The sequence below is a fragment of the Diorhabda sublineata genome, chromosome 3 (assembly GCF_026230105.1).
Source record: "Diorhabda sublineata isolate icDioSubl1.1 chromosome 3, icDioSubl1.1, whole genome shotgun sequence".
NCBI classification, from domain to species: Eukaryota; Metazoa; Arthropoda; class Insecta; order Coleoptera; family Chrysomelidae; genus Diorhabda; species Diorhabda sublineata.
In genome coordinates, this window is record NC_079476.1 from 3,333,714 (window position 1) to 3,358,538 (window position 24,825).

A 24,825-nucleotide genomic window follows, 5' to 3' on the forward strand; every position below is an offset into this window, starting at 1 on the left:
AAATAGAAAATTGATTGTTCCGAGCGCTTTTTTGATACAAATAATCGCTGTGCGTATAGAGAATTGATTGTTTCGAGCGCTTTTTGAATGAAACTATCACTGTGTATATAGAGATTTGATTATTTCGAGCTTTTTTTTTATTTAAATAATCACTGTGTAAAAAGAAAATTGATTGTTCCGAGCGCTTTTTTGATACAAATAATCACTGTGCATATAGAGAATTGATTGTTTCGAGCGCTTTTCGAATGAAATTATCACTATGTATATAGAGATTTGATTATTTTGAGCTTTTTTTTGATTTAAATAATCACTGTGTAAATAGAAAATTGATTGTTCCGAGCGCTTTTTTGATACAAATAATCGCTGTGCGTATAGAGAATTGATTGTTTCGAGCGCTTTTTGAATGAAACTATCACTGTGTATATAGAGATTTGATTATTTCGAGCTTTTTTTTTATTTAAATAATCACTGTGTAAATAGAAAATTGATTGTTCCGAGCGCTTTTTTGATACAAATAATCACTGTGCGTATAGAGAATTGATTGTTTCGAGCGCTTTTTGAATGAAACTATCACTGTGTATATAGAGATTTGATTATTTCGAGCTTTTTTTTTATTTAAATAATCACTGTGTAAATAGAAAATTGATTGTTCCGAGCGAATTACAAATTATTAATTATTTTTTCATAATGTTAACATGAATAATGCGCTATATTTTCTAGTGCCGAGAGATCGACGACTTTTTTACTTCTTTGGGTTTGTTAATGTTGTTTCTATCCTAGTTATTTTTGTACTTTTTCTTCAAAATAATGTTTGGTGAGCACGTAAAACCCAGTATCAGCACATGTAGCAGAGTTATCTGGAATTTTATGCCTCTAAGTTTTGATAAAATTAAAAAGGAAACGACATCGACAATTCAAACACAAATAACACCATGGTACGCCACACTAGAAAAATAATCAGAAAACGGTTGATTTTGGATATCGCTGAAGCGCATGTCTGATCATCTGACCTGGTTACTTGTTTCCATTTGGCTAGGCGCTGGAACGCGAGCGTCGAACATAAAAATTAGTCATCCAGCAGCGCGAACTTGAACGCGAGCGTTTGTGTTTGTTTATGAATGACACTTCGTAATCTGTTCAACGCAGGAACGAGGCCGTCAACGCGGGAACGATGTTTTCAACGCGGGAACGAGGGTGCCACCTCAGAAAAGTGGGCGCCAACGCGGGAACGAGGACGTTAACGCGGAAACTTGGCTTAACACATGTTTTTTTACTTGTATTTTCAGTGATTTAAATAAAAACGTTACTTCGTTTCAAGTTTTGTATTAATGCAAACATGGCAGGTTACATTACAAGAATATTATGTCTGTAATTTGAATTTTCAGTTACATTAAGATGACGTTTTATGGTTATCATCTACAACAATAAATTCTTCATCGTTAATTATTTTATAAGACCAATGAATTTTTCCTTTTCCTATGTCATGTACGTATCGGTACATTTTTGAATACACCGGAGGAATTTTTTTAATGTTTGCCGTTGTTGCCAGGTCGTCCAGATAATCTCTTTGTTCTATTCCTAATAAATGAGAATGGTCTGAATTGTTTCGTGTCTCCATATGTTTTTGGAGATCTTCCAACATTTCTTTTTTGGTGACCGAAAAATTCCCATTCAGATATGCCAAGAAGAATCGGATCTAAAAATAAAAAAAACCATTTCACTTTTTGAATGCCATTTAATAGTAATATTAGTCACCTGAATACCAAAGAGTACAAATGGAAATGTCCTAAAGGGAATCCCAATGAAAGCCATAGTAGGATGGTTGATATTCATAATTTGTTTGTACAAGTATTTCACCCATCTACCCTCTACTTCCATACTACATTCTTTACATAGAAATGGGTAGCTATATTTATAACCTAAAATGATACAGTGAATAATGAAATATACTCCAAATTCAACGCCAATGTACAATATACAAGGTGAAATATAGCGCATAACTCGATACAATCATTCCAATGCTTCTCTAACTTCTCGATTTCGCCCCAAAATAGGCTGTTGTATCAGCATTTGCGCCCACGCGCTCACTCTAGTCAGTATTTCAAGAACGCCTACTCAGCTAGCAAGCTATAGTCGATTTGATGTTAAATGTCTTTTTGGTCAACTCACGTCAATGACATTAAAAAGACATTACGATGATGTATTGATATCAAGTTAGCCTAGACCAGTTCTATGCATAAATAAAATATTGCATTACCATAGCAACGAACAATAACTTAGTGAAGTGTCAGTGTAAAGTTTGACGTCAAAAAAGTAAACTAGAGTTACGTAATAAATTAAAAGATGTCCACCGAAATAGTGAAAATCGAAAAATTGGAGTATCGAACCAACATCAAGTACACCTGTATTTAGAAGGGTTAAGAGGTAAGCAGATTTTTTTTTGTAATACATTTTCAACTTAATAATTGTTTCTATTTGACGTCATAAAGAAGTCATTCTAAGATATAACTGACGTCGATTAAACGTCTAAACATGACGTCATTTAACCTAACAATATAAAGTTAAGAAAACGTCATTCTTACGCCAAAAGTTCTTCAAAATGTCAAAAAAGTAACTTCAAAATAACTTCAAGCAGGTATAGGAGTGTTCAAAAGCAAAGTAGATTTACCTGTGCAGAGTATTACATCATCAATAGTTGCCTCGGAACCATCCGAGAATAAAACAGAATGTTGACGAAATTCTTGGATACCAGTTTTTCTCTGGATACCATCTGGTAAAGGAACAATTGGGTTGATGGGGCTCCTGTGACAAATAATTACCTGCAGATATTTACCTATGGTTAAATTGAAAGTCGTGTATTATTTGTTGGAGCGATTTAAATTATCACATTACTATAATCTGAGGATGAAATTTTGTGTTCTATTTAAAAAATAATGTATCCTTCTACTTACTGTATTTGCTACTTCTTTAACTAGTCTAGATATGTCAATTCCCGACGATCCACTACCAATAACCAATACTTTTCTATTCTTATAAACGTCCGATTTTCTAAAATCGTGGCTGTGGATTGTTGTGCCTTGGAAATTTTCTAGTCCCGGAAAAGTTGGTATTGATGGAACTGAAAAATTGCCGATGCACACGACAATTGCATCAAATTCTTTGGTATCGACGGTCTTTGATTCAAGATCTTTGACATCTACAGACCATCTTCCTTTTTCCAGAGGAGATACTTTTAATACGTGTTTAAAAAACTAAAAAAAAATACTTGTATTTGATTTTTTATGTAGTAAAACACAATTAGTTCATTAGACTTTTATATCAGAAGTTACAGGTTATATGGCTACGAACTCCCCACTGATATAGACCATGAAGCCGGTCCTGTTCTAATTTGTTATCGAAACTAAAATTTGGTGGAAGCGCCGGTTATTTTTTAGACATCTACTTACTTTTTGTGGTTGTTTTTTAGAGATAATTCCCAAGAAATATTCTTTGTTTGTTGACGACAATCTAGGGATTTCAAGAATGAGAAGGTTCCAGAAGGTGGTTTTAAAATATAAAGCAATAGTTTACCAACCGTAAGGGGGTCAACAATTTGATTGTAGATATGAGGGGCTCAAAGCTGAATTGGATCCATAAATTGGATTTTTTCACCTTATAACACAAAAGAGGTGTTATTCATATAAATTTTCTGTACCGCGTTAGACAAAGTCCAGTATCACCATTTTACCGATAGATGGCGATAATACCACCACTGCAGTGACAATTTATTAAAAGTGTTCGGTGCCATAGTAAACCAAGTCCATTAGTTCTATTTTGATAATATTCCCGCGTGCATTATCGCCAGGATTTTAATTGTTTTGACTTTTTATTGCTTACTTTAAATGATTTATGCGTGTTAAAATGAATTCTGACGGTAAGTTGGGATAATAGTAATGATATTGAGCTATTATTTTCAACAATAATAATGAAAAATTTTCGAAAAATTAAATATTTTAAGATTATAATTACCGACATCTAAAATAAGTATGTTTAGGATTATTTACGTAATAAAACAATTAATATTATCTCTTTTCAGATTGGGAGTCTGAAGACGAACTACCATTAGCCCATGAGATGTCACTCAACATAAATTCTTATAAAAACCTTTTTTATTTGCTTCAGAAAGTCCTGAAAATGACAAACCAGGTAGAAAAAGATCCAGAAACGAGGCCAGCTGGACAAAAAATAAACGAAATATAAAATAGTGGAAAAACCTATAAAACAGAGAAAGAAAATGTATTCTTGCTAAAACATTTGATAAAAAGGATTTGATAATATTTTGATTGTAAATTGAAAAGAAAATGTGCTAGCAGCTTCAACCCGGAATATTTATCCAAGTTTTTTGAATCGTTTTGGAAATTAGCTGATTTTAGTAAATAAAATATATTTCTGCGTGGCTTGGTAAAAATGTGGAGAGCCGTGAGAAAGCGACCAAGGGATGGTTCAGGGCGTGCAAAGAATGTTACTTTTGTTTACTCAATACGTAACAAAGAAGGCGATAAAACTATATGCAAAAAGTTTTTCCTCAATACACTACAAATTAGCTGAAGACGGCTGTATCGTTGTTTGAATAAAGAAGAGGTCATATACTCCCGGGGAAAGAATGTCGCAACAAATAAAATTGATGATTCTGATGTTGCACACATTAAAAAATTTCCATCTTATCAGAGTCACTACAGCAGGAAGGATAACAAAAAAAGTCGATACCTCGATCTAAATTTGAACATAAGGAAAATGTACGATCTTTATGTTCAAAAATGTTTTCAGTAAAAGAAAAATATTATTACAAGGTTTTCTCAACAAAATTTAATCTTCACTTCAAAGTTCCCAGCAAAGATACCTGTCGCCTATGCGATGAGTTATTCCTCAAGATGCGTGCTGCATTGCAAGATGAAAAGAGAAAGTAACTTGAGTTGCAAATAAACTTGCGTTTAGCTCGTGCTGAGCAAGCAAGAAGTGTTCTTAAAACCGATCAACAGAAGGCCTTTGGCGATTTTTATGTCTGCTGCACATTCGACCTACAAAAAGCGCTTCCGTTTCCCAAACTTTCGACATCTCTTGCCTACTATAAAAGGAATTTGTATGTCTATACTTTTGGAATACACTGTTTCAATACCAAAACAGGTTTTATGTATGTTTGGGACGAAACCGAGGGTGGTAAAGGCTCTCAAGATGTAGCTTCGTATATTTGCAAGCATCTTAAAGAAAACGCCTCTAACTATAGGAATATAATTTAGTTCTCAGATTCTTGCACTGGTCAGAATTAAGTTGTCTCTTATGCTCCTTAAACTTGTCTAAGATCCTACAATGGCTGCGGAGACGATTGACTTGAAATTTTTAGTTTCTGAGCATTCGTCCCTTCCCAACGACTTAGATTTTGGTATTATATAATCATCAAGTAAAAAACGCCGAAACATTTTCGTTCTAGAAGATTGGTTTGCGTTATGAAGAATGCAAAAAGAAAGGAGCCTCGTTTCAACACGATTCAGATTCAACGGAATGAATTTTTAAGCACATCGGCATTAGAGGATGCTGTTACAAATAGAAAAAAGGACACAAATAACTTGCCTTTTAGTTGGCTAAAGACTCGTTGGCTTCGCTTTCATAGGGGCCTTGAGTTTAAAATAAGATTTAAAGAAACTTTGAACGATTTTTCGCAGTTTCGTATTCTAGACATGGACAAAACTAGTGGTGCCGGAAGAAAAAAAACTGCCTGTCTTTACATTACACGGCGACCTGTAACTGCTACCAAAAAGAAAGATATGATTGATTTTCTGGCTTATCTTCCACCTGAACACCACGGTTATTTTAAAAACTTACCTCAAGTTTCTTCCACAAGAAGCGCAATACAACCAATCGAACTCGCTGAAGACGAAATTGTTTTCGATGATGATACTAATTAATAATAAATCTTATTTGTAATGTTTACTTTTTCACGTTGTATATAACCTTAATCATGCAAATTAAACATGTTTACTTTAAAAGTTGTCTATATATTGATACTTTTTACAAAATGCTCACTGGAAAGTGAACCAAGTCCAGTAGAATGATAAAAAATTATTTCAGCTTTGAACTTCTCATATATTGAATAGTTAGGGATAGGAAATGGATTTGCCCTACCAACCTAAATCGGCTGACAGTGACTAGTGAATAAAATAAGTGAAGTAAACGGCGTTTCAGAAAAAAATAGATGTTAATGAAAAAAACTCTAGCAGCTACTGAGATAACTAATTACATAATTAGTGGCGTCCTAGGTGTTAAAAACAGGTCATATGGTTACGAACTCGCCCACTAATATAGACCATGAAGCCGGTACTGTTCTAATTTGTTATCGAAACTAAAATTTGGTGGAAGCGCCGGTTATTTTTTAGACATCTACTTACTTTTTGTTTTTGTTTTTTAGAGACAATTCCCAAGAAACCTTTTTGGTTTGTTTACGACAATCTAGAGATTTCAAGAATGGGAATGTTCCAGATAGTCGTTTTAATATATAAAGCAATAGTTTACCAGCCGTAAGGGCAGGGCGGGATTAAGCTAGGGGCTTGGGGGGCTATAGCCCCGGGCCCCAGGTCCAAGAGGGCCCTATCATTTGGGTATTTTTTGATGTGTTGATACCACAAATCTAACGTATTGATATTATTTTGTGAATTTTTCCGGGTTTTCGAATTCCTTAAGGGGGCCCCGTCATTATTTTAGCCCCGGGCCTTATAAATCTTAATCCGGCCCTGCGTAAGGGAGTCAACAATTTGATGGTAGGTATATTGAATACTTAGGGACAGGAAATGGATTTGCCGTTTGCCATCGAAATACTTTGTAATTGTCTGTCATCTTTTGTCATGGGTCTATTGGAGTAAATTAGATCTTTTATTAGGTTCCACAAATAAAAATCGAGGCAAGTTAGGTCTGGAGATCTGGGTGGCCAAATAAATAAACTTCCACGTCCTATACATCTATGAGGGTATGTTTGATTGTGAGTTGTGTCTTTACTTCAAAATAATAAACGTTAATCGCACAAGCGAATTGAGCGTCTGAATACCAAAGAGAGAAAAATAGGATTCGAGGAGACTCAGATATGAAAAATTTCTATCGTAGTGCCAGTAAAACTTACCTTAATGTGGGGTAGCAAATTGAAGTGTGCAGCATAGTCATGTATATATTGTAGAACTTCGGGTTGCGTAACATATGAATGATCGGGTTTAGAAAATGGGAATCCTTCAAACTGCATTAGCTCCTTTGGTAAATTTGTCCTGAAAATATTTCCCAATCAAAGGATCTATGTAGCCAATAAGAATGGTTCTCGGTCATATATCCGAAACAGAAACTATCTTGAAATAAGCTCTGGGTGTGGATGTCAAAATTATTCACCCTTATATCGGTTTTCAAGAAGACTAACTTTGCTTTAAATTGGTGAAGTAGGTGGAGTTTTTCCATAACAATACATAAAATATACGCAGAATTGTTCAAAAAATGACATAATTGGTATGTTATGGTTCCTAAATTAAGTTAATTAGTTTTTTTATTCAATACACCTTTTACCAATGGGTTCTAGTCGAAGAAATAAAGTAAAAAAAGGGCAAAACCTACGAATGTCGGATCAAGATACAAGTACATCTCGAATAGTTAGAGAATAAAAAATTTATAACTCCGGTTTACGAAATCGCTGAAGAGGAATATCACGAAAAGGTCTATGATGTACCTGGTTGGTGCACAGGGTGGCCGACATCTACATCGTCTACTGAGGTCCCGTGGACATGAAATATACCCTGGGGGTTTTCCAGATTGCTGAATACGAATATCACGACGGCGATGACCTGCGAAGTATCAATATCGTTCTAATGAGCTCGAAAAGAGTTTAATTACAAGTGGAAATGTGGCTATGTGGAAATCGATGCAGCGAGATTCCCACTGATTGGGAATGGGAACTGAAAGCACAACATCGAGCGCCGTGAATATATTGTGCAGATGTAAAACCGATTGTAGAAATGCGTGGTTTGTATTGCATTGTCGCAAACATTGAGCATTAATGGTACAAATATTGAGAATTATTTTGCCAAAAAAACTGCAGAGGAAGAAAATGAAATGGTAGGCAAAGAAAATTGAGAAACAAAATTATATTGCACCAAAATAATGAGCATCACATAATTTTTCGTAAAAAATAAACGAATTTTTGTAATGAAAGATGAAACTGAACTAATTACTCTTTCTGTTGTGATATTCATGTTAAGCGACCTCCGCGAATTTCCACAGAACTACAGTAGTCGACGTCAACTTGGACACCAGGTACATTGCAGGTCAAAAACGAATTGGGTACAAAAAGGGCACAGTTCATGTCTGGTACCCTGTTTAAACCAAACATCCATACAAGCAGGAACATTTTACTCGTCTATTTATTTATAAAAATAATAAATTTATAAAATGAGGTATCTAATTGGTGGCAAGGGTTATGGATGACTACTGATATATGATCGAAAGCCATACATGTTGATTATGATGGGATTTTAGAATACAAATTTCTATTAATTCAAATTAAACTAGAAAATATTTGTTTCTGTGGTAAAATGTACCTCAATCCTTGATACATTGAAGTATGAATAGGTAAACCATATTCATCAGATCCAGTTTTGTCGGTATAATTCCACGTGCCTCCTATTAAACCGGTCTGTTCAAAAACTTCACAGTTATGATGTTCGTCTAAGCTGTGCTTCAACGCTGCCAGTCCAGCAGCTCCAGCTCCAATAATACCAATCTTCATATCTGTAAATCAACCGAAACTGAAAATGATTCACAAATGAGTCTCGATAATCAGATAATTCACAACTTTCAAAGTAGTCCACTACTCGTGTGTTTTTTACTTATACATTTATATTAGGTATACTTTCTACGAGAGGTTTCAGTTATAAACTATAAATTTGGAAATATATTTCAATTATAAAAATCAAAAACATTTCCGTATGTTATTTAAGGACTTTTTTAATACTTAATTTTAGTTTTTTGGTACAATCTGTATATGTATCAACTTAATAGATATTTCTGGTTTCTTATCATGAGCAAAAAAATATCACAATTTCTTACAAATTTTTTTGGAAGCAAAAATGCTCTAGTAAATCATTTCTGTCTTGGAGAATGCATTGAGATCGAGAATTGTGTTATTGAATAGTGAAAATTTTAATTTATTTTGTTAATAATGGATGTACCTCAACGTTTAACAAGACATGCGACGAATGAAGAAGCCACTAGAATCATCGCGCTCATACAAGATGGCCACAGTCAAAGATACGTCGCCGGGGTAATTGGAGTTCAACAAAGCACCATATCTACAGTTGTTATTCGCTACCAAGAAACAGGGCAGCTAACCAGAAGATACGAACAAGGCCGCGGAAGGGTAATTTCGGTAGTAGATGATCGTTATTTGAGGTTAACGGCTTTAAGAATTAGACATACCACCGCTCGAAGACTGCAAACAGATCTGTTGGTTGCTCATAATATCCGAATAAGCCAATAACAGTTCTAAATAGGCTGAGAGAAGCAGGTATAAGAACCAGAGTGCCAGCTAGAGGTCCACGTCTTACCAGAGATCATCGTGTAGAAAGAATGGAATTTGCTCGAGAAGACGCAAGATTGGTCCAATATTTTTTTCCACGAATAAATCAAGATTTTGTCTGTATTCATCAGATAGGCGTGTACCAGTATATAGGCGACGTGGCACGATTTTTGTCAAACTGAAAGCTTTGGTGGTGGCTCTATCATAGTTTTGGGAGGAATTTCTTTCGAGGGTCGCACGGAATTAGTACCAGTGAATGATGGAAAACTAAATGCTGATAGGTACATAACCAAGATCCTAGAACCCCATGTAGAGCCCTATATGTCTCATATCGGTGACAACTCTGTACTAATGCACGATAATGCTCGTCCACACGCTGCTAGAATGGTTCGGCAGTACTTAGAAGAGGTCGAAATACCCACCTTGAATTGGCCTGCACGTAGCTCGGACCTTAACCCAATAGAGCATGTCTGGGACCATCTAAGATGGCAAATTCAGCAGCATCCGGCACCAATAAGAACACTAGATGATCTTCAAAATGTTCTTTTTAACTTCTGGGAAAAAATACCGCAAGGATACGTCCAGAACCTGGTTAGAAGCCTTCCAAGACGAATGGAAGCTGTAATTAGAGCGAGGGGCGACAACACACGCTATTACAAATTCATTGGATGGTTTTAGTTTAAACATCGTTCATTTTTTTGTATAGATGTTTTGTACAATTTTTTAAATATTTTCTATGTTTTGGTAAATCAAATTTTTTGTCCTCTATAGATTAAACTGATATAAAATAAATGTTGCAAAAGGCGTATCTATTGGTGTTTTAATCCGTAATAATAATAAAATTCGCAAAACAGGCAACACATTTAAACTATTTAAAAAATAATGAGTGATGCGATAATTACAGGTTACCAATTTTTAGAGGTTATAATTGAAAATACTAGCAAGTAGGAATTAGAAATTAATATACGAATTGAAAACGCCATTAAATGTTATTATGCAATGAATAACAAATTTATCAACAGAAAGAAATATCTAGAACAACAAAAATGAAAGTGTACCACTTCATATACTGACCATACGGATGCGAGACATGGGTCATAAACGACCTACAGAAGAGTAAGATACAGACGACGGATATGAAAAACCTAAAACGAGTGATAACCAGGAAAGATCGTATTAGAAATCAGACAGTAAGAGCTGAGTTAAAACTAGAGTCCGTATTGGATTATATAAAAAGGAGGCAACTGAAAAATACCAAAGTATTCAAACAAGTATGGCAGGCAAGACCAAAGAACAAAAGAAAAAGAGATCAAAAACTACCCGGAACAAAACAATTGCAAAAATATTTAAAGAGAGAAACCTGACGTGTAATCATGCAATAGGAAAAGCAAAAAACAAAAAAGAATGGTGGAAATTCGTACATGGATAAAATAAAATAACTTCCAACAACATACTAAATGGTAAAAGGAAAAAGTCCATTTTTGGGTTATCACCATTTTTAAACAGAGAATTTCAGGATCTACAATTAGCGAGTACGGGGACTATCCCAGGTGCAACAAAGACCACTAGGTAGCGTTGGTTACGTTACTACACTGGATTGAAAGAGGGGATAAGTCCTATGCAATATCGTGACCTTAGGTGTTGTTACAGAAGTTTCAGTCTCCAAGTTGCCTCCAAGAAGGGATGTTACGCACTTTGTACTAATTCAAAAAATCACCTTATTGCACAAGTAACTGTATTTTGTTACTTTTTGATTTATCACTCTCCAGTGAATTAAGTATACAAAATATCCACCAAGAGTTGAGTTTTTTTAAGTTGTCACCTTATTGCATGTGAAAAAACCAGTGCGAAACATGCACCGCGTACAATCTGGCAGACGAAGAAAATAAAGAAAAAATGAAAAGTGAATATAACTTGCATTTGGAAGAGAAAGAATTGGCATGAATAGAAAAAAATTGGGAACAAAGAATTCTCAAACGATAACGTGTCTGTTGCTATGACTTACAAGCAGCTTTTCCTACGCTTCAAGGTGAGGTATCAGCTACTACAAGAGTAAATTGTTATCGTACAATTTATCCATTTACAATATAAAAAATGGAGAAGCAGTAAACTACGTGTGGTATGAAGGTGATGCAAACAGAGGCGCTAACCTGCATATATAAATTTATCGAACGATAAAACTGGTAAAAGACTAAAATTCATCTTATTTTCTAACAACTACAGCGGTCAACAAATGAACAAGTACGTTTTTGTAATGTACATGTTGGGTTTAAGAAGATTCAAAAACATTGACTCCATTTCTCATAAGTTCCTTGTCACTGGTCATACGCAAAAATTAAAAGCAATCAAACGGACAAGAAAATCTGGACGAATTTGTGTTCCTAGTCAATTTGTACAAATAGTTAGAACAGGAAAAGTTTCAAAGCCTTTCTACACCGTAAATGAGCTGAGCTTCAATGATATTGTTGATTTTAAAAACCCGACAAGCTTTTTGGGGAACAGCTTCAATGTGGATAATTTCAAAAGAAAATTTTCATTTTCTGGAATAAAATTTTTCATGATAACTAAAGAAAATCCGAAATTCTTTTGACTCTTCTAACATTCTCCATCAAGCTACGTCTCAACCAGCTCAAGTCCGGAGAACTACAAGAAATAGAAAATCATATACGAATGACACAGTGGAAGACGATGGGATTGTAAGAAAGCTTACGGATCACCTTCTGGTATTTGCCAAAACAGAAACTTGTGGAACAATGGAGTTGTCGTTGAAACATATCGACAATTTTACGAGAATCTACCAATCCAAAAGCTCAATTAGAAGAAAAGGCCAACTGTATCAATCGAAGAAGACCGATTTCATAATTATGTATATTTTACATTTTGTTTTAGAGCATAGTACCTGCTCAAATTAATGTTTGAGCTAATGACAGACTGAAACCATGTTATGTTCCTAACGTTAACTATTGTTCCTTTAAGTCATGAAAATAAGTTTCTTTTCAAAATATATTGATTTTAATATTACTTTTAAAAAGCTTATAGTTTTTAAATTTCCTAATTTCCTAATAAAGGAGTAGCTGTAATATGTATTATTAAAACAAGTTTATAATGCTGAAAAAGTAATAAAAAATATAAAACTGACATCACAATTTGAACCATACTTTCAGTCAAGACTATGACAACTCAAAAATTTTTTGTTAGTTTTTTAAAAACCATTTTTGATTGAAAAAATTTGAGTAAAGAGATACATCTCAACTTAAATATGGCTTTCAGCTAAAATATCGGTCGAATAAGTGGAGAAAAAATCTTTCAGAAATACTAAATATCCATCTTGGAAGAACTGAGAAAGTCGATTTTCTCAAACGACCTTTTTTGAGTTGTGTCACAGTATTGCTCTCAACGTGCGATATTTTGATAAACTGAACGACTTTCATCACATTACGACCAATACATGCAGACCTAGATCTAATCTAATCTAATTATATGTTATAAAGCAAAGTTACTAGCGATTAGATGCGAAGGGCTAGATGGGGATACGAAAATTAGGAACAAGTTTGAAAGCAAATCTAACTTAAAGAAGACAAACATTAACTATGAAATAATCTGCAAAAGAGCGAATAATACGTTTTGTGTACCATAGATCAATTCAGTAACTGGATGTGTAGTCTTTCCAGTTATTTTCTATCTGGAAATTACGGTAATGAAAAGCTGTTGTCATAAAAAAATTCTCACAGTAAATAAAAATGACTTTCTGATTATTTTCCACAATATTCAAAAACAAAAATTCTATTAGCAATGCAGTATTACCTTTTCGTCTGCTCGTTAAACATCTTTGTATTTCTTTATCTTTCATGTAGTTTTTCCTGTGCATTGGAATTATCCAAAAAGGGCAAACAAACTGATAATTTGGTATAGTCATTACTAGTAATTTCTTAATTTTGATTGTTTAAAAAATTAAAGTAAAACCCGAAAAAATTATATGTTTTGAACAATAACATTTCATTTGTCATATCAAGAGTTCATCATCGATCGATATAATCGATTATATTTACATGGACAAAGTGACGTTATTCGAAATTTGATTTCTGTCTAAATGACGTTAGATTCAACCGTATATAGATCGAGTACCAACAGATCTTAAAACGAAGGTAGTGTGGCATACATTCGTTATCTCTCTCGTTCGAGACACTTTACGTATACTGCGCATGCTTGATTTCTGTCTAAATGACGTTAAATTCAACCGTATACAGATCGAGTACCAACACAGTCTTACCAACAGATCTTAAAACGAAGGTAGTGTGGCATATATTCGTTATCGTTCGAGACACTTTACGTATACTGCGCATGCTTGATTTCTGTCTAAATGACGTTAGATTCAACCGTATACAGATCGAGTACCAACACAGTCTTACCAACAGGTCTTAAAACGAAGGTAGTGTGGCATACATTCGTTATCTCTCTCGTTCGAGACACTTTACGTATACTGCGCATGCTTGAGAATGCGCATAACCGAGCTGAAACCTCGGAGAGTAGAGAAATCCAAGGTTACTAGAATAATAGAAGGTTTGTGACGTGCCCATGTTTTTGTAAACAAACGATCAGCTGCTAGAACACCAGCTACGTCATTATGTTTACATTTTTGTTTTGTTTATATTTTTATTTCAAACATAACCTCACTAACATTATGTTCGAGTTATGAGGATGTGTGTTATCTCTTGCTGATCTGGCTATACAAACGAATATACTTCTAACTAACGAATTCATTGAGACTAAATTGATGAGCAATAAATATTTTGTACGCCTTTATTGCTCTATTAAATGAAGGAATGAAACGTAATATGTAAATTCAGATCAATCAACCTTATATGTATGCAAATGTACTATTAAGGTCATTAATTTAATAGTGTCTGTCTGTATTCGTTGTTCAAGAGTTTGGAGTATTTAAAACGGGAATGGCATTTGTTTTTAAAATGAATTTCGGTTTGAGATTCAAGGGTTCTGCCTTCATATCACGCACATAATCTTCCTTTAAAAAATGGTTCAAAAAAATCCGTATACTATTGACTTTAACATTCGATCGCAACTCACAGATCGATCGATGGTCGTAAGGTGCTCGACAACGACTTCTCAAAATTGAGTGCTATTTATCTAGGTCAAAAAACAGAACCATCTATTGGATTAAATCAAAATTTTATCGAGTGGTAATATCGCGGGCATCTCACCAACACTTTTCAAAATATCTAACAACTTGGAAGAAGACATGCAATGGAATGGGGATCAAAATCGACGATTGATATCAGTTTATACACCCTCCAATTTGCAGATAATTTGAGCAAATGACAGAGTTGTCTTAGAATATATGGGATGCAGATGAACGTGGAAAAGACACAGTACTTATGTGTAGGAGAGGAGATGGGACAGATGATATAGAAAAAAACATGTAGAATGAACAGAGGAATCGCTAAATGGAATACTGTGGAATACAGAAATAGGAAAACAACGAAAACTACAATGCAATGATTGGAATTCCGTTGATATACAGATCGAAAACGTGGAGAATAAAAGAAAAAAAGAATAGAAGCCATGGAAATGGACGCAAATGAAGCGATAAAAACCATTTTAAAATATATTGTGGAAGAGCAGTTGATTTTCTGCGGGAACGTTCAGAGGATGGGGGAGGAAAGGTGGCCAAAAATTGAGTAATCAATTAGATCCCACAGGAGTACAGAAAGAGAGAAAGACCACGATTATCATGAATGCATGAAATAAGAAAATCACTGATTGTACAAAATTTGAACAATAAAAACTGCAGCGATAGAAAAGAGTGGAAATTAGGCATCGGATGACGTCGTAGGACTCGAACGGCTGAAGGAGACGATTTCTTACTGTTGATGACACAATAAAGCGGTCATGACGAGCGGTTGTAAATCGCCCCAGTCTTCTTTTAACGCCGACACACTGTTCGAACCGCTGCTCGGGTCATATCCAATTGTACAGTAGCAGCAGCTTGTTAACCAAGTCCATTTTCGATTGAAACCATAACTTGGGTGGCTTTTTGTGGTGTATTATACATTAAACTAACACACTTGAACACTATTGAGATTAGAACCAATTTATATTCACACTAACTGACCCGGCAAACGTTGTTCTGCCATATAAATTATATTTATGAAATATTTTTCTAGTTCAATACAAATAACTAACTTACTTTAAGTGTATAGGGATGTACTTGTAATCGAAAGCGTTGTAGATAATGAAAATATGCTTTATTTACGTTAATAAATCTTAAATTACAATTCTCGATCGCTATCTAAACATCAAAAATAATTATTCTTATTTTTACTATTAATTATGTCTCAGTGCAATAGAATGTACAATATTCTTGGTTAGTACGTCTTTAGCCAACAAAAACAAACTGGATGGTTTTCCCACTCGAGAACATGCCACGTATAGTTGCCCGTGGGAAAAACATGGTGTTTCCAAATCTAAGCCACATACATACAATGTCTTGTGCCTTATTGATCGTCATAGCCAATGCCATTCTAATTGAGAATTGAGTACGTTTAAATTCAACTGGCACATCTGTAGGAATCTTAAGGATTCGCGGCATTGATGGCTTCAATAACGTTTTCATTAATTACACAGTTGTGATGGGTTTAAATTTACGAAGCAGAATGATCGTAGATCCAACCTTCAATTGTAAATGGTGTAGTGGCATGCCTGACAAATCTAATGAATTTAAAAATTCAATTGGATAAATCACATTTTCGTTTGGTATCGCAAACTGTATCGATATATTTGTATGACACCAAGTCCCCAGGCAACAACTGTTGTATCTTCAAATTTAACTTAATGACGTCTATCTTTCCGCCAGCCACTTAAGATTTTCATATTGTGCGTGTACATCGGAAAATATGTTATCGATGAGAATATTTTGCGAGTCGATGATTGTGCCGCAGTCCGCCTGTAATTTTATGGATCATCCAGTATTTTCATGTACAGCAACTTTCCCATCGCCAATATCTAACAGTTGTTTAGAAAAAGTTTCGGCGGATGGATCCTGAAGCATTTGAACGCCACAGTCGCGATGGTTTTAAGCAAGCGTCTATTTCATCAGCTTACGTGAAATAACGGGAAGTGTTTGTCTAAAATCACCTCAAAAGAGTAACAAAGTGGCGCCAAATTGTTTTTTTATATCATTTAATGTCCTATATGCCATAATGCATTTATCCCAGATAATAATTTTACATTGTTTCAGCACTGTGGCCATAGACGATTGTTTTTTATGTTGCACACTGCATCTGAATATCTTTAAATGTCCAATGGCAGCTTAAATGCTGAATGAGCTGTTCTGCCTACAGCTAATAAAGTTGCTGCGATACCAGAAGACGCAACGGCCAATGCGACGCCATTTTGTGATCGTTTCGCGGCAAGAAGTAACGAAATAAGGAACGTTTTGCCAGTTCCACCTGGTGCATCCAAAAAAAGAATCCTCATTGTTCTATCGAATCTGCCAGCTTAATGCGGTCGTAAATAATTTTTTGTTCATCATTTAATAGTGGAACATTGGGACAAACAATGCCTGCCATTTCTACAGCATCATACTGTAGTTCACGAATCACATCTACCTTGTACGATGTCGATACAATCAGTCATTGAATCTTTGTGATTATCCCAAAACATATTTGTTTCTGTGCAGTTTAATGCTGCTCCAGACTGACCCAATGATTGTCATCTTCTAGCAAGCCTAGTGCAAGGCGTGTATATCTTGAAATGACAGTTGTCCGGTGACATTAACCAACAACAGTCGCAGATCAAAGCATCCAGTCTGTCTTGGATTGAGTGTATATACGCGAGCCAAACTAATTAATTTGAATAAATCGGGGCACGCATCAACTGGTCCCTTGAAAAATATCGCGATGGAAAAATAGGGGTTGATCTTAGAGAGGTGAAAAATTCAGAGTAATGATAGTTTTTTCTTCTAAATTTCACGAGGATCGGTCAAATCGTTTCGGAGGAGTTCAATTACAAACACTGCGACACGAGAATTTTATATATTAGATTAATAAAGCATATTAAATTGTCTTTTAAACAGCATACGATCAGAAATAAAACAATTTTTTCAACAATATAACTTTATTAAATAATATAAAACGTACAAAATATACAGAAGATAGTTAACTTCTCCAGACCAACAAGTTGCTTAACCAAATTTTAATACACATCGAATTGCCGACAATAATAGAAAATATTTAATAATAAGAACTATGGACACTACGAATTTTTATGTTTATAACTCCGATGGTATTTCTCTAACTTATTCGGTATATTAAAGCAAAGTTGCCAGATGGGAATTTTTGCAGAGGTTTGCAATATATTGGAAAGTATCGACAGACTATAAAAATCCACTGGGAACCGATCAAAAGTAATGTCTCTTATTCGACAACTCTAGCTACTAGAAATGGTTAGACAAAGCTTACTACGAAAGTGAAAATTTTTTGATCAAGTTACTTGTTTCACATCGGAAAAGTATAAAAATTCCTTCATGCATTGAATACGCAACTGATATAGACAAAGACAAATGTCTTAAGTCAATAACCGAATCACACAAACAATTGTTTTATTTCTATAAATGGATTCAAGTCAGGTGTTTGCTTTTATTGTGGCATACGAAATTTCCCGAAAACGGAGAGTGAAAAAAATTGTCTGTTGGGTGAGAAAATGGGTGGATAGAAGAAATCCGGACGTTTGCAGTGCATTTGAAAACCTTCAGGATTTAGTTAAACTTCGGATTGCAAAGGAAGACTCGAAATGCGATTCCTCCTCAAGACAGATTAATGGTTACAATTCGATTTATGGTTTCAGGTAAACATGATGATTATTATTATTATACAAGGTTTCGTCAAGTGTGGATTTCCCACTGACCTTCAATCCCGTAACAATTTTGTCAAAAAGCGATTTTTATACATTAGGTATATGTTGGATATTCCATAAAAACTCATGCTCCTCATAAAGATGAGCTCCTTGATTCGTCTATCCACACTCTTTTATCTCTCATTTTAAAGAACAAATTTTCAATACTTAAGTCTCCACGACTTCTGAAACTTTTCCAACACGAATGGAAAATTGGAGACTTAAGTCTCGAGAGTGAGGATATGCGTGTCCATCTATAATCGGTGCGCTCACGGACAACGGTCCGGCATTGCTTCCAGCCCTCTATACATCTGCGACTCGAGTCTCGAGACTGTTTTGTCTCAGATGGACACGTACCTTAGCATGATCATTCCTTTGTAGTATGTCTGTAATATAATAAAAAGTTTGTACGATAATAGATCGTCGAATGAGCATCAGGATGATTGCCGAGGCTGTAAACGACGATATAGAAACGGTTAGAAAAATTTTACATGACAAAAGTCTGTGCGAAGTATCAAAAAATCTGACTCCAGACCAAAAGCTCTTGCGTCAACGGATGTACTCAGATTTCCTTGAACGATTCGCTTCGAAAGAGACTCGATTTAAGTCGATGGAAACGGTAAAGCAAAAAACGCCAAAGCTCCTCAAGGCACTTACCAAAGAAGACTTCCAGAACTGCTTGGATCAATGGAAAAAACGTATGGAGAGGTGTGTGGCAAGGGGAAGGAAGTATATTGAAGGGGAGCATTCGAATGTATAATAATTTTTATAATAAAAACTTTTTTCGTAACCAGTCTCGTTTACTGCAACTACCATTAACAGAGGAAGAGCTCGAATGATATTTTTTGATGTTACCAAGAATGCTTGTCAAGTTTTATAATTTTTTTGTTATTGCGTGCACTGAATTGAACTCATATTTTTTTTATCTTTACTTAAAAATTTATTTATATGTGTATTTACTACAAGTATGTCTTTAAGTAATTGTGTGTAATAAAGCAATTTAGAAATAACAAAAATTAGATAATTACCCAAAAAAATAACCCGACTGTAAGATTTTTTGGGCTCGCCCGACGGAGGTTTAACCATTACCAAGGGATGAAATGAGCAGAAGAGAGAGAAGAACCTCCCACAGAAAATTGGATAGAGTGCAACTAATGCAAAAGATGGGCACACGAGAATTGGGGGAGGGAACGTGCAAAACCGATAACAGACACATTTTTTGTAATAAAAAATTTATGTTGAAGTTTCACAGTTTTTATTAGGAATTTGCAAATACTATTGTTGATTAGAAATATTTTTTTATCATATTCCAGACTCTAATTACTCAAGTCCCTCAATGTAACGTGAAATCTCACAAAATTGTACGTAATGATTAAAAAAAAATTGTTTTCGACTTTTCTGAAACAGTTTACTTTGATGATGATAAAATTTTTCACACAATCAAGAAGTAGAGATTTTAATAAATAGAACATTCACCAACTTTTTCAAAATATTTGATATTTTGACGGGAGAATTTTCGTTCGAAAATTAGGGTGCTTTTTCGATATTATGTCAAATTAACGCGAAAAAATAAACATTTCGTTTCAAATAAATTACGGTGTATATGGGACCTAAAAAGGTAACTTTTCAAAAAATTTCAACGAAAAACTGGATTTTTTTAATTTTTCATATAAATTTTGAGGTTATGTGAAAAAAGTGTGAATACAAAAGTTGTAGATCTTCTTATTGCCTACAAATTTGCTATTTGACTTTTTTCCATAGGACTTGTAGTTTTGCCATAAATCGATATAAACAATTTTTTTACCCTTAAAAACTCGCCCCTTTCCCATCCTCACTTCAGATCACCCGTAAATTATTTTTATTTTCATTATATTCTCCTCTTTTTTCAATGGGTTTCATCCTACTACGTATTTTTTATTATTTTCCTTAATATATTTGTCTTGCCCGAGTTTCCCCTACATTAAAAATTTTGGTACAAGTTTTCGTGTGATAAAATAAATTTTGTCGAGTAGTGTTATTTGAAACGATAGTTTACGGTGGTCAAAAGATAAGCAACTCCATAGAGTAACAATAAGACTGTTACGAAAGCTTCCATTATAATAAAATGAGACAAACTACTACCAATATCTAACCAAGATCCGACGTTAGTGATCAAATACAAAAATTGTAATACCATCAGGTCGGAAAAAATTAAAATGATACAAAATATATTCATGACGTTCAATTTACCTATTTCATTAATCGCACGAAAAATACTGCAACTAAATATGAAAGGGACAGTGAATTTTAAAAGAATTAAACCCATCATTTTGAATGGACTGAAGATGGTGAGGAAAGCTCTAACCCACATTGGATCAAAGGAGTTCATACTCGCTATATATCCTGTACCGAAAAATCCTACGAAAATAAATGCCATGAACAAAAAGGCTCTTCTAAAATCGTCGGAGCAAATGGAAGTTCGACTATTGTATTTATCGAAACGTAAAAAGTAAATAATTTTATGGGAAGACTTGTATCGGAATGTTTTAGATTCAATCAACAACCAAGTGTAAAGCAAAAATATATAAAATACAGAACACAAAACTTCATAATTAGGAGATACTAGTAAGTAGAAAGGCGCGAAACCAAATACTGTTGAAATTAGTCTTAATGCAATAAATCTATCAGTTAAAGGTATAACTAACAAAGGAATCAAAGTTATCAACCAAGATAAATACTTCCAATTGGAATCGGACGAAATATATTGAAACTCTATCAAAAAAATGTACACAACCGATAAATGCAAAAAGAAAAACTGTACCAACAAAATATTATATTGGAAATTAACATTTTCTAACTTTTTATAATATTTTAAATCAACGAAATATATTTTGGCAAACATTATTAAATACCCCGTATATCCAGCGAGATACATGGGGACATTAAAAGCAGTTTTCATAACAGGTAAACACGGAAATACAGATAATACTAAACTACAAATAATCCAACAGATTTTTTCCGTTCTTGATGAATTATCTCGAAGGGATTTAGACACAGTCACCCAAGTAGCAACCAAAATCATAACTACAGTAAACGAGGCGCGATTAAAAAACCCGTACACCAACAATTCCAAACCTACCAGATAATATACCGTTTGAAGGAGAGCTGATACCGAGAGTTTAAAAGGAAGTTTAGTATAATCTTTATCTCTAAGTAATATAAAATATGCTAAAAATGGAAAATTGAAATATAAGTAATAAGAAAAATTAAAATTACTTACAGCACATAATACAGTGATTACAATTACGACTGGTATAACGAACTTGTTGCTCCTATTGTACACTTCTGAATTTTTTACATCAAAAATAGACACATATAAAAACACTATCCACACTATAAATCCTAAACTAACAGTTATTAACACCGGATATTGATAATAATTGTGATAATAATTTATACCATCGATGAGAAAGTTCATAAATTTTTCATATTTCTCAGTTTCGATATCATCATCATTCATTGATTCACTTTTAACCAGCAAATTTGATAGTTCTTCATTCAAATATCCATCATCGACGTTTTTGTAAGGTAGATAGATTAACGCATGTTTTTTGGTTCTTTTACGTTTTCGATCAAATATAGAAGCTAATTCCAATACGTTAGAAAACAGCATTAATCTTAGATTTTTAGTACTGGAATCGATGTAATCAACAGGAAGTATACCTAAAGAATTTATAGGGATATTAATACCGATTAGCGATGATAATAACGGAGCTATATCTATCTGATTAACATCTCTTCTGAGGTGATTCTTGCGTATACCAGCTCCCCAAGCTACTAATGGCACTTCTGTTTCATGATTCGTTCCAGCACCATGGGAACCCCAATCAGTCATTCCATGATCAGCAGTAAAAACAAAAGCGGTTAAGTTATCTTTATAAATAGAATTAAATAATTTACTGATCCTTTCTACATTACTATCAACTAATTTTATATTGTTTTTATATTCTCTTGAATGAGGTTTATACCCGTGTCCTGCTGTGTCAATTCCAAGTAAATGGAGAAAGTAGATGTTACCTTGTGCGTAATATGGTTTGCAGTTTATTATGCACGTTGCGATTTCAGTCTTCAAAAATTTGTCTACTTTTTGAAACACCCAAGTATCTAGTAGTCCTGTATCATTTTTACCAAAGTCTTCTATCCTCGAATCATAGGAATGTATATGAATGTTCGGTAATTTATCTCTGTTGAATATAGTGACTATATCTGGACTCCCCCAAGCCCAAGCATTAGTACTTTGATTGATGACAGAATCAAAATTAACTGGATTAGATTTCCAACCTTTTAAAATTGCACTGGGATCTTCATAAATTCCAGCAAGCATTGCGACATGTCCCGGTCTTGATTCAGTAGGTACTCTAGTGTGTGCTAGTCCCCAACTTCCTTCATTTTTCAATACATGAGTTAGAAAAGGTGCAAGTTTTTCGTTTTCCTTCCCGAATATCGCTTCGGCTCTTAATCCATCCGCGACAAAAAGTACAAGTCTTTTAGCTGGCGGATTGAGTGTACTCAAGACGGGAGACATTCCATGATCAATTGGACTAGCAAAGTATACATCGAATACAGCCAAAAGTAATAAGAAGTGAATTAATAATCCCGAAACTATTATTTTGTACCTTTTAAATTTACCATCTGTATCATCTTCCTCTTCCATTATGAAGAAGTCTACAAAAAGAAAATTCATTTCAGGGGTTAACTGTTATACCAAATGAGATGAAAAGATAAACTATAATGAAAATAAACAAAAGTTTAAGTACGGATTGTTGCTACTAAACTTGACAGTATCTGTGGGCTATTATCTAAAAAAAATTGTCTCACCACTTTATCAGAACAGCAATATTTAGAAAAATGTCTCATATTAATGTTAAAAATGGTCTAATGAATACTCTTAGTTATGTATATATGATTCACATTACAAGGTATTAATTTCGACACACAAATAGGAAATGAATAACTGGAGAACTTGTTAGATTGTTAGTATTTGAGTTTAAAGCACAAGCAATGCTGAATAAAAAATGAAAAACAGTGAAAAAGGATTAGTTAACAAAAATAAATTAATCAGAGCTAGTAGTAGAAGCATAGTTAAATAAAACCCAATGAAACAAACATTGAATTATTACAAAATTTTTCTATTTTTCAAGTTGTGTGGATTTTAATTGTATATTTTAAATATGTTCAAATATATTATAATATATAAAAATGATCTTTAGATATACTACAATCGAAACAGCTTGTATAATATACTTTAATATATATATATTTTTTAATTCAAAGTACTTGTTTGCTTAGCATCAAATTACTTAAAGTCTTTAGCACTTTCCTCATGTTTAAAAAATTTATAATCCACTAGAATTTGTGTTTCAAAAGATAATATTTAAATCACATTTTCGTATTTGTAGATGTGGAAAAATTATTATCTCATAATTTTTTATCAATTGCATAATATAAAATTATTAGAAATTGTGGAAATTATTTATAGTGTATAGATACAAGGAAAATCAACATTTTTATAAATAAACATATATATATTATTACATTATAAATATATATAAATAAACTCACCTGTTTTACTCAAAATAGAAATAAAAACATGACAGATTAACCTCACTTATCACTGCCGGGCACTGTGTAATCGATCAATGTCGAATAACCATGACAACATAGTTGTCATGAACCAGGAAACGTTATAGAATTATAATTAAATAAATCATAATTATCCATTTTATCAGTAAACTTTGCGTTTTAATTAGATGTTATTATAATTCTATTTTAATACTTACATATTAATATTCAAATATTTCAATTAATATAATAATTGACTGTAACTTACTTTCCTAAAGCGGCAACACTGTTATTGAATATACCAGATGTTTTATTTGATTTGTATGAAAGTATATTATCTACGAAAATATACAATTGTTGAAAATAAAGGAATTGGAATATTTATTAAGTATAATTCGGAACATAATGCAAAATCTAGTTTTGTTTATGCAAATAAAAAAATTGTTAATAAACCATGAAATTAGTTTGCCCGATTATCGAAAAATGGAAATTTATGTTTATCCGTGGAAAATAAACTTTGCTAATCGACATATTATAGTACGAGAAAAATAATGTAAAAAATGTAAAAGGGAAAAAAAGACCTTGAAAGTTATATATTCAGTACAGCTAAAAAATGATATAAAGCCTAAGCATAATGTTACTTACTTTTGTATTTTTTCGTCAAATCAAGTTGAAAGACTTTTATTTATATCTAATTTAATAAGTTTTAAAATTGAATATTTATCTTTCTTATC

General features: G+C 33.6%; 2 protein-coding genes across 6 annotated transcripts; both read right to left on the reverse strand.

The window, feature by feature from the left end:
• Positions 1-1,307: 1,307 nt before the first annotated feature.
• Positions 1,308-24,792, reverse strand: LOC130441415 (dimethylaniline monooxygenase [N-oxide-forming] 4-like). Of its 5 annotated transcripts, none has more exons than XM_056775090.1 (8): positions 24,737-24,765; positions 24,360-24,429; positions 8,604-8,810; positions 7,148-7,286; positions 2,952-3,251; positions 2,669-2,819; positions 1,756-1,919; positions 1,308-1,696 (listed from the first exon to the last, which is right to left on the reverse strand). In XM_056775090.1, the coding sequence occupies exons 3-8, from the start codon at positions 8,789-8,791 to the stop codon at positions 1,391-1,393; spliced, it is 1,248 nt and encodes a 415-aa protein (XP_056631068.1). In that variant the 5' UTR covers positions 8,792-8,810; positions 24,360-24,429; positions 24,737-24,765; the 3' UTR covers positions 1,308-1,390. The 5 variants fall into 5 exon arrangements, with proteins under 5 accessions (XP_056631068.1, XP_056631071.1, XP_056631067.1 ...); XM_056775091.1 differs by having other exon boundaries at positions 1,314-1,696; positions 8,604-8,793; positions 24,737-24,783; XM_056775093.1 differs by lacking the exon at positions 24,360-24,429 and having other exon boundaries at positions 24,737-24,784.
• Positions 17,082-24,299, reverse strand: LOC130441414 (GPI ethanolamine phosphate transferase 1-like). The gene is made up of 2 exons (XM_056775088.1): positions 24,092-24,299; positions 17,082-23,194 (listed from the first exon to the last, which is right to left on the reverse strand). The coding sequence occupies exon 2, from the start codon at positions 23,181-23,183 to the stop codon at positions 20,505-20,507; it is 2,679 nt and encodes an 892-aa protein (XP_056631066.1). The 5' UTR covers positions 23,184-23,194; positions 24,092-24,299; the 3' UTR covers positions 17,082-20,504.
• Positions 24,793-24,825: the final 33 nt, after the last annotated feature.